Genomic DNA, 11,545 nt, shown 5'->3' on the forward strand with positions numbered 1-11,545 from the left:
TTCCTGCTTAGACTCAACCTGGTCACTGGGTCGCACATGCCAGCTGGGATGGTGACATTTGAGGAAGCTAGAGTTCACTGAGTGCCTCTGTATTTGGGCAAAAGTATCATACTCAAATAGAATCAAAAATTCACCAGTTGTGTTTAACAAAAGCCAGGAAAGAGATTTACGCTTACCTAGAAGCCTGTAGCAGACACAAGTGTCAGCTAGCTTGGAGGAGAGCCACCACCATCACAGAGCCCCTAGAGTTCAGCATTGGGTTCTCATCCCCTATATGCCATTCTGGGGGTTCCTTGCAGTTCTGGATCTCTGTCCCTCCTCCTGGGAGGAGACAGAGAGCCAGAACTAGCCCCAGCCCTGGCCACATGGCTGGGCTTTATCTGAAAAGAGAGAAAATAACCAAAATGAGATCAATGCCTGCACAAAGTTAACGCACTGAAATTTCCACCACAAAACACAGCAGAATACTGGGTCTATTCAGTTTTTTAAAAAAACCCGAAACTGTAAGAGCAAATCTGAGCTACTTTGTTTACTGCTTGATCATATTTCTTCCATTTTGCAGTGGAGTGTCCCTATCATAAACAGGCAGCATTTCTTTTTTCTGTTATGCAAACAGCTAAAAAGTGTTCAGAATAACCGCATTCTCTTTTAACACTACTAATCAGACTACTTTGTTCCTTCATCTTTGTAATTTCTTCTTGATAGTTTTTAACACTTCAGTGATTTTAAAGTGCCCTCATTTCTTGTGTTTTGAAACCAGTTGTGCCGAGCCAATTTACACCGGTAAGAATCTAGACCAGTTCACTCCGGATTCCAGAGTAATTCCGCTGACTTAAAAGTGCTTGCACCAACAGTGCATTTTGGTGCTCGGTAAGTATTACCAAACCTGGAAGAAATTAAAAAAAAAAAAAAAAAAAAGGCTTAAAGCGGGATGCACCAACAGTGCATTTTGGTGCTCGGTAAGTATTACCAAACCTGGAAGAAATTAAAAAAAAAAAAAAAAAAAAGGCTTAGAGACTGACTTACAAGTCAGTCTGTAGCATTTGCACCCCATTGAGAAAACTCTCTAAGAACACAGACATAAGAAACAGTTTTACAGAAAAACAGGAAACGAAAATTGAGTTTCAGGATTCCTCAGATCTTACAAAATCTCCTACCCACAGTTAGTCCATTTAATGTTTGTGAAAATCAAAGCATATGAGAAATTCTGTAATTATCTTTTCCTTTTATTCCATTAACGTAATAATGTTGCCTGAATATGTTTTGAAAACACCCATTATCAAGAAATATATAACATTATAAAACTGCTCCCCAACATGTCCTAGCTTGTGGAATTGTATAATTTCACCACTCACATCAAAGTCTGTCAGTAAAAACAATGCTTTGGAAACACTAAGTTCTGATACATAACATACGTTTCATTTACCTCATTATTTTAAAAAACAAAAATTAAAACATTGTAATAATTGATCTATTAAAAGTCAGCTGCTACAAAGCCAACATCATTAGTGAAATCCATCTGTCCCTAATTTTTCTTTCCTGCAGTTCTGCCAAAAGCATTTTAGGTACAGTACTTTGAAGATTAAAATGTGGTCCAATAGATAGCAACAGGGCCAGTTTTGTACTTTTTCTACACGTTTGGAAAGCTGCCCGCTTTAATATCCCTTACAAACACGTGAAATTCCTACAACACCCTTGAGATCCTTGTATGTCTTCACAGTCTCCTGCAGCACCGGTGTGCAGTGCCCAGAAACAGCCGTGTCACCCCATGAACTAGATGAGAGCTACGTTCTGATTTACACTTCTCTTCACATTTCAACTTTCTAGTTGGTTTGCAATGGAAATTTCCAGTCAGCCCTTTTGGCCAAAGAAACAAGCAGACACTCTGCCAAATCTTAAGTCATGAAGCTCTTTCATAGCAAAACCAGCACACTTACCCTTTCCTCCCCCCACTGCTTGGCAGCTCTGTTCCAACTCCGCTGCAGAAGCAAACTGTGTGGGAAAACTGCCGTGGTATTTATACAGCTCTTGTTTATCTCACTTTGCAGATACGGTTCAAAGTTCAGGGTGCTCATTCTGAACGACCCTGCAAGCAAAGCAAACCCCTCTAGCAAAAGCAGCCGAAATATTTCTCCATCGACCAGTTCCAAGTGCCAACCACTTATCTTTGCAGAATGGCAAAGTATTTTTAACATACTGACTTTGAATATCAGGTTATGCAGTTTGTCAGTCACCCCAGTCAGCTTGAGGTAGTGGTACAGTCAGAGAAAGGGGGTGGGCCGAAGAGACATTATTATCTGAACACAGTGGTAACCACAGTGGGAGGGAGGAGGCACTTCTCTATGTTAAATGCTGAGTTAGCAGATGTTTCTCTCATATGCTGTTCCTGATATTTGCCTTAGAGATTCATGTTCCTTGTCAGAGGGCATGTGCAGTACAGAGTTCCTTTTGCCCAGCTGCTCTGGATTACATCACTGGGCTTTAAAACTTTTGTCTGTAAAACCTGCCAGTTTATCAGCCTCTGCTGGAGGTTAGAGCCCAGATCTTCAGCCATGTAGCTACATAAAGCCATGAAGCTCCATCAACTGACAATAAGCACTTAACCGTGTATTACTCTGTCATGTTTTCTGAGCATCATCATCACTGAGGTGTCTGCAGACATTCGGGTTGAGCTCTTCCCTCACTCTTTTTCTTCAGCAAGAGAATTGTTTTTGCAGGCCACGTTTTATTTTGACAGAAGTTTGCTTGAATTTGAGTTCCTTCACTGAACATATTCTGGGTGTTTGTGGAGAAATGAATGCTTAAAAACTTAGTGTGCCCTCAGAGTTTAAGGTGGTGAGATTTGTATTGCTTAGTTCTATGGCCTGAGATTGTACCTTCTGCACAGGTGAGCTTTATGCTTGTGGTTGGTTGTAAGAAATTGAACTGATGACTTTCTGGTTTGTCCTGTGGAAGTCCTATGCTCAAGGCAATGGAAAGAAGGGCAAAGATCTGAAGTTTTATTCAATAGTCTTGGAGGACACAATGCAGAAAACAGACATCAGACTGGGACTGAATATTTTTTAAAAGGTGGAATGTGCTCACACTCCTTATGTTGTGAGAGAAACACATCCTTGTATTCTTTGCCAGGTTGAGACCAAGCCCTCATAGCTGTGACGATGTCCTTTACAATTCCAGACGATAGGCTGTTTGCTGGGTCTCCTGCCTCAGGGTAAGTTGTTGATTTTCAATGTTAATAAAGCCCTTCGAGGTTGGCTGTAATAAGTATTTGGTATGCATCATGTCTTTTATTCCTAAATGAGCACTGAAGCAACCAAAAAGAAATTCAGCAGGTACAAGTCTACTAATAAGGAGAGGAATAAAATGCAGCTCAGTAGTGACTGACAGTTGGTCACTTGCTAATTGTTGCAACACGGGTGAAAAGACTATCAGATAAAGAGCAATATTCCATTCCCACTCCTTTCTCAGCTTTGCAGAGAGAGATGTGCACAGCACTTAATTAACAAGTGCTGAGCCTATAAGCTGTGTGTACCACCAACTGCTGCCGACAAGCAGCTCGCAAACACTGAAGAATAAAGAGTCCAGAGAGAGTAAACTGAGCTAAAGCAACAAAGCTGTTAAACAGCCACCCCGCTATGGAAAGCACACTGAGAATGGAACTGTACAGTGGCCACTGCTGGAAGGTTAGTACTGCCTCCCACACAGTCCGCAGAGACACCTGCAGACCCTCACAGAGCGATGAGAAGCAGCTGTTGCTGGCAATTATCACTGTGCCAATAACTAGTGTTTGTTGTACTAATTCTTGTTATATTAAACGATATTTATTATATAACCATTATAATATTAAGGAGAGCTTACCTACATTCACAGTTATAGGCCATAACCCTCTTGCTTTACCACCTTACCTGAGATCACTGGGCAAGAAAGTTCCACTGTCTTAAAGCAAGTGGTAGGGTGCACTATAATGTTGCCTGTGGGTTTAGGTAGATCTAATTCAGTTGGTTTAGAAAAGTATAAACCCTAAATATGTTTAAACTTTAGTCTGAAGCATTACCCTTTCTGAGTGAAAAAAAAACACTTCCACATGTTTGGGTTGTTGTTCGGCTCTGTTTTGTTTTTTGGTTTGTTTTGGGGTTGGTTTTTTTTTTGCAAACAGCAGAATATGTTAATAATTGTTAAACTTACAGCCTAAGACTCTGATCATTCCATTTCTTATATTAATCCCCCTTGAATTCATAGGCTCCTGCAACCCTTTGTACATAGCTTATAAAGACATAATTGTCTTAATTGCAAGTATTTTCTTAGTTGTTAAGGATGTTCCAATGTCACTGCAGGAGGTAGTTATGAACTCAAAACTGGACAAGTTTTCAGTTTCAAACACTAATTTTTATAATTATCATCCTGTTTCTAATCTTTCTTATTGAAGAGGAATAATGGTCCTGGTGGAAATAACAGCCCCCTTCCCTTCTTACTGAACATAAACGATCCCTTTTTTTTACATGTTTCAAAGTTTTCAGAGTTTAACAAAAAACACCAGTGTCTTTGGAAATTAACTGATGATCACTATCTCTATTATCTAGATTGGTAGTGTATACATTGCTTTGAAAAAAAAGTCAAATGGACATAGAATTACAAGGCTGTCAGTACTTATATTCTGGCCAAGTCTGCTGTAGGGATTTCCAACATGTGCAAATAATGAGAGAACGGAGGCAGAACACAGATCCAGCACGAATTCTATCACGAGACCTTAGGACTTCACTGTCTGTTTTGCTCTTGTGACCGAAGGATGTCACAAACAGGGTGCTCAAAGTCCACTGGTAGATTGTCTCTACTGGTTCTTCTCATTTTATAACAGTGTTATCTCACTGGAGGTACTTATGCTTCGCAGTGGAATAAACTGCAACTGAAACAGGCTGTTGAGGTTTACTTAATGCTTACGTAAACAAATTTCCATTTGTTTATGAGGCCTTAAGCTCTTGGTTAAATGCTGTAATTAAAGGGTAATTTAAATAGAGACCAAGAAGATATATTAAATTCAGCAAAATATTTAGAACCACAAGTTCATTAGTTAGCATAACTCCAGAAAGAAGGATAGTGGTGCAATATTGGTCTCGTGCTCCTCCCCTCCTGGTGAGATCCAGAGCAGTGTAAGCATACTTCTCAGAATTCCAAGAAAGCGACAAAAGCTGACGTCTTCTGACAGAGGCCTGAAGATTGTTTCAGTGAATGAAGGAATAGCTGATACATGCCATTGTCTGCTTGAATCAAAATGAGATTTAAAGGAGCTCTGATCTAGCAGATAAATATTCTGGTTTTCTGTTCGGAAATTCTTCTATAATAATGAAATATCTTTCCCCACTTGAACCTGTTTGTAGCACTCTGTAATTAACAAGGAAAATCTTTTTTTTGTCAGATGTGTCAGAAGTCATAACTATTGGACAGATTACAAATGCAGACTGACCCTGGTTGCTGAATACCTGCAAGTATTCTGAGTTCCTTATTGGCTCTGTTTATTTTCCACATTCATCCTGCAATAATTCTATCAGCCTGAAAGTTCCCCATGTTACCTCACTGGGCCTAAAACCGATGGTCCTCTTACCATTTGAAGGAAGGACAAATGATGATATCCCACAGGAGGTAAAGAAGACTGTAGCCTTATGACACCTTCTGTATTTTTCAGTGTGTTTAGTAATACTTGGCAGTCCCGTGATCTACAGAAGAAAGCTGAAATTTCCTTCAGTTTGGTATGACCCTGCCTAGGCTTCTGGTGTTGAGGATGGTAAATCAGGAAGAGGCAAGCACAACCATGCAATGCCCAAGGCGGGGTATCTGTACAGATCTCCTACAAATATCTCACATCTCACACAACGATCAGGGATCCCTCCTTCTACACGAATGACACAGTTATACCAGGAACTCCACAGACAGCTTTAGGCTCTCCAGTATGGTGCACTGACTCAGTGCACAACTAAAGTGATTAAGGATCTGGACCAATGCATACAAAGAAAGTTAAACAAACCCCTTGATTTTTCTGTATTTAGACAGTTCTCTTTCCATAAACAGATCAGGTCTTCAGCAGGGCTTAACTGTAATCATAACTTCAGAAGTACCATCAGCAATACCTATAATTCCCGTTAAAGTCTTTAGACCAAATAACTCTCCTTAGGACATGTAGAGGGAAATGATTCATCAACTAAATCCACAGCAGTCCATTACAGGTGACTTTGAAGGCTTCTCACCAGAAAAACCTGTACAAGCAAGTCCTTGTTAATGATTCGTGGCAGGTCATCCAAACACAGTTCACTGCATTGAACCCTAGCCAGGGCATGGAAGTTATGACAACACAATACAGGGGATTCAGTGACCGTATGCAGTGAACCTTGCAGGGAGTTCAAGTCTGTTCTTTGCTTATCTGTTATAAAGTATATGAAAACCAAAGTGAAAACTGGATCCAGCCAATGAATAAGAGGGATTGGTATGAAAAAGTCTCTTTCAAGATCTGTTGAATTGTGATTTTAAAATGGCTTTCCTCTTTTTGATTAAATTTCTCTTTGTGGCTCTATGTTGATTTATTTTCCTGAGAACGCGGCAGTGTCTGCAAACACCATGGTCTGCACAGGACAGGGAGAGATTCAGGGAGCTGAGTGCAAGATGGAGTTTGTTTTACATGAAATGAAGTCTGATAAACTATTACACTTACAGGAGCAAATATGTGATACTGAAGGTTGATTGTTGATAATCATTCTTTTCAGATAGAATCTGAATGCTGAACTGTGAAAAAAAAACCTTGTGTGCCCTTCTCGGGGCAGGAGTATGTGAACGTGCAACCAGCACCAGTAATGAAGGTACAACGGGGTAAATCCATCACTTTTTACTGTTCTGTACATCTTGGAAATTTAAAAGCAGCTGCCATTTCCACACCAGTTTGTGAACTGCTGTAACAGCTTGCAGATGGAGTACAGAAGTAGACTGGTCTAAGTGACAGTTTTCACTTAACAAAATATACTTCACTGCTCCAGCACATGCGAAGCTGCGATTGATAGCCACCTACTCCAACCATGACTAAAAATTATTTTCACAAAAAAGTGGCCTCCTGCTACCATAATGAACTCCAAATGTAATTACCTCAAGTCATCTCTGTTGATAAAGAAATACTGCAAAGCAACACTGACCTTCTGAACTCTGGCGGAAGAACTGAAGCATTTATCAAACGTATTCTATATGAAAGCAGAGGGAGAGCTGTGCTGATGCATATGCTTGCAACAATCAAATCCTGAACAGACCGACCATGTCCTACTGTTTTTTGAATGCTGATGGAGGTCTAGAAGAGTCACATCTTTATCTGCTTTATATCAGGAAACATCACTTGATACGTGAGAAGGACTTAGAGCAGCTACCTTACAGTAACACCTTTCTTGTTGTTGTCAGTGCCCTTATTTAACAAGCCAGCAATGCTGACTAGCACTCAGCCCCTGCCTAGATTTGATTTCTGGTAACAAAGCCTCACCGGCTTACAAGTTGTGACACTACTTTGTCAAGTGTTCAGCAGCTACAGTACCAGGCATTGTTATAATAGCTACTTGGCATGTGCAACCCACACTCAGAGTGTAACGGAGACTCCTATAGTCAGCCAGGTAACTACATACCTTCGGGAAGTGCTAAACGCGTATTGATTGAATAGACCAGAGTCACTTTAATAATAGAGTATATTATGTAGCTGTCATAAATTCATATTAACCAGAGGGGAAAAAAAACCCCATATAGAAAAACTGTTACTAGCTTCAGATTTCTAAGTGCTACCTATTGTCCTGAAGAGTTAATGTTTTTTCTGAAAATTATAATTATTAACTAACAGACGTTTCTTTCTTGTGTGTTTTGGATGAAAAACACAAAACAGAAGTCCCCATCTTCGAATATTACAGTCTTTTATTTTCCACAGGTACAGTTCTTTAAGATAATAATGAAGGCAAAGTAAAATTTCGAATACAGAATATTATTTCTGTATTATGTTGACAATGGGCCACCAATGACGGACACCATTATATATGACAAACTTATTAGCCCTAATTTGAGGCTGGCAGTCCTCCTATTTTTCCAAAAGCTTTGGTCTCCTAGGTTGAGGGGAAAGTAAAAATCAGAGTAGTAGAACTGTAATAGCACTCCAGAACAAAGGGTACAGACTGCAACACAGCGGAAATAACTCAGCATTTGGAAAAAAAAGAGAATTGAGAGTAGAGAAGATACAATAATATTTTATCTGAGGACAACTTTGGAAGTCAGCTGCACAAGCCATCACACTACTCCACATCACACGAAAAATATCTGTCCTGCAAAATTCAAGCAGCCACTATTTTGCTTCTACAAAATTACCGTTATTTCATATGTTCTCATCTTTGGATGCACCTCGTGGCTTGTACGAGAATTCAGACTGAACAGGCTTCATATTATGTTCTCTAATTACAGGCAATAATAGCTTACAGGCAGTACATGCTTTTGAGTCTCCTCATCCCATCCCAACAGCACTAGCTCAACCTGTGGAACTTGAAGAGTGAGGGAGCCCTGATCTGGACAAGGAACAGAAGGCACACTATGCCTCAGCTGCTCTCCAGTCAGCTGAGGTTTGTGTGGCTGCTCATTTGTAAGGACTCTCTTAGGAGGGATGAGTCCCACGTTGGCATTTTACTTTGGTAAATCCTCATCTCCAGCTGACCTCTATTTTCATTTTTAATGTCTGTCTCTTGGCAGGAAGACATGTTCAAAACATTACTCAAGTATGCCTTGTATTATTTACTAGTTACTATTTACATATCAGGCTTACAACAGTCTTAAGAAGCGGATTTAAGGAGGTGGTAATATCCCCAGCGGAGCCCAGAGTCAGTCTCTCATGGTGGAACAGCTGAGCAGCTCCCACACCATCTTTGAGCATCGATGTTTTTATCCAGTCCTCTGTATTGCAAGCCGAATTTCTCTGAACTTCTTCCTGTCAGCAAAAAACAAAACAAGAAAAACAAAGTAAGGATATGTGCTGATCCTGCATCATGATCACTGCCAGATTTCCTGTGAGAGCTCCAGAAAAGGAAACAAAACACGCACGTGAAGTGAAAAAAACTTGTGGCACTTGAAATACCATGGCAATAAAGCTGCATAACATTCTCTTCAACACAGTCAGCAGACATCCGGAAGGAGAGACAGACAGATCAGAAAACTAAATGCATACGTGATCCCATGACTGCAGTAACAGTAATAATTAACAATAAATGCTTTTCAATTAAATTCCGCTTTTTGCAAAGACTTCACGATGTCTTGCTTGTAAATGTTTTAGGTTAATGATAAACTTTTTGTGACTCTTTAACACAGACATGTGCTCAAGGAAGTTACAAAATACGTAACTGAAGGATCATGAGGGATTTCACATACCCAGTTGTCCTGAAGCCTGAAGCAGGACTTCATCCTCCACTGCCCAGGCAAGTCATTGTGCAGTCAGCAGCTCAGGAGCCGTTTGAAGCTTACAGCTTGCACGAGGCTGGTCTTAAGAATTTAAATGACAGGACAGAAAGGGGCCAGGTGCTCTCTCAGTAGCACATGTGATTTGGTCGCTGCTCCATCAGTGTGCCTCCAAAAGGAGTGCTCAAGTTGATGTTACAGTCAGCACAGACACAGTCAATGCGCCACATAGCACACACGGTCTTGCAGGCATGGAAGATGCATCAGAAAGGAAAACATTCTTGAAGGAACAAAAATCTTCCCCTAGATACAGGGAAGAATTATACCTAGGCTGCCCAACTTTCCATCTTCTTATTGCTTTTCAACTTCTTATAGCTCTTAATATCTTAATTACACGTGGAATATCTCCCTGATTGTCTCCAGGTCCTGCAGTAAACATTCATCTTCAGTGAACATTTTATGAACCTATCAGTCAGACATAATTTCTGCCAGCAATAGTGCAGTCCATAGATCAACGGTTTTCTAGGAAGATTACATGGCCAGAGAGGAGTCATCTAAAACAATCTGTTAATGTTTCTGCATGTGCAACACATGGAACCACAGCACCAACAAGTGTGCTAGGTCAAACCCTCTTCTGCCAGTTAGCTTTGATCCTTCCCAGACTCTCTAGATTTCCACAGATCAGAGCTAGGACAAAATCACCATATTTTATGTCCTGATTGTGCTCTGTTCACTGTGTTTATTTAAGAAAAACCATAAAAAACTTATTTGCAAGTCACGTTACAGAAGATTTGCCTATGAAAATCTGGGTTACCTCTGAAGATGTAGTATCTACATATACAACATCTTTATAAAAAATCGTGTATGAATGTTATTTTACTCCTGATGCACAATGCATACCCATAAAAAACCGGCATGTTATATATTTAACAGTTAACACCATTGGCTTTTTAACAGAGGTGTTCCTTAAGAGGTTTCCCAGAGAGGTACCAACCTAGCCAAGCCCTGCTGACCTTATACCGAAGCTGGACTAGATCATCTTGGAAGGACCTTCCCAACCCAACACATTCTATGGTTCTATAACTCTACGATTCTACACGTATATTCTGGAAAAAAAGTAAAGTAGCAAAGTACTTAACACCAACTGTTATTTAAGCACTAAGCCACTACAAGATTGTTCTAGGCATGCTTCTCATAACTCTGCAGAACCCAAAGCACTACGGTTTATGAAACTGATGGACACTAATTTCTTAGGCTTGCTTCTGCTTCCAGATATTTAAAATGATATTTAAAAAAAATTGGATAGGAATGCTAGAATCCAACCACCAGAGAGTGTTCACACAACACTGATCTCCCTGGTTTCACATGTCAGCTGACCTTCACGGGGTCAGCTTGTACACAGCAGATAAGATTTGGTGTGGGGCTCGTAGGGCAGCAGATACCACCGAGTAGATGCAAACACACATCCTGTCCTAGCTGTGTGTTTCCTCTGAAAATGTAAAGATAAAAAAGGAACAAGCTGACATCTTTGTGTCACGGATGTGAGGTTTAAGGGTTTTAACACCAATTCACAATTCAGCAAGTTACGGTTTTCAAGCACTGCACTTTACAGTTGCCATTATTGTTTTGACTTTCATTAACCCTTTGTATGTTCCCTTCCCTCTTGAAATAATACTAAAGAGACAAGGAGGGTTAACAGAGCAGCTCTCCATCAGAGGCATGAGCCTTACTCATTTCCTTCCAAACTTTACAAACGTCGTCTGTCTGTAAACAGACCTACCACGTGTACCTCTCAAGGGGGCTCCACAGGGACGGTTTCTCCTGTGTAATAGGACACATCTGTCCTGCTGTGGAGAGAACGTAAAGCCCTTCCATGCACAGAACAAGTCCTTGTTCACTGGAGACCTGCTGAGCCGTCTGACAGAGAGAAGGTCTCTGCAAACGGCTGGTGTCACTGCAGGAACGAGCAGCCAACCTGCTTTCTGGAAGAGACCAGAAAAGGCCACACTGTAGCTATCTGAATTCCAGACCTCCCCTAGCGAATCATCTGGTCCTGACATGGGGCTCCCACTTTGGTGGGAGATGTGGGTGTGTCATGAGC

At 40.6% G+C, this 11,545-nt stretch overlaps 1 protein-coding gene across 1 annotated transcript in view; it reads right to left on the reverse strand.

The window, feature by feature from the left end:
- The window catches only part of SEPP1 (selenoprotein P, plasma, 1), a 5,386-nt gene extending 5,016 nt beyond the window's left edge, over window positions 1-370 (reverse strand). Inside the window, 1 exon segment of the mRNA XM_010135962.1 lies at window positions 177-370. Coding sequence (XP_010134264.1) covers window positions 177-367 — 191 coding nt within the window. The 5' untranslated portion in view covers window positions 368-370.
- Between the last annotated feature and the right edge of the window lie 11,175 nt (window positions 371-11,545).

This window comes from Buceros rhinoceros, unplaced genomic scaffold, assembly GCF_000710305.1.
Source record: "Buceros rhinoceros silvestris isolate BGI_N320 unplaced genomic scaffold, ASM71030v1 scaffold15535, whole genome shotgun sequence".
Classification (NCBI taxonomy): domain Eukaryota; kingdom Metazoa; phylum Chordata; class Aves; order Bucerotiformes; family Bucerotidae; genus Buceros; species Buceros rhinoceros.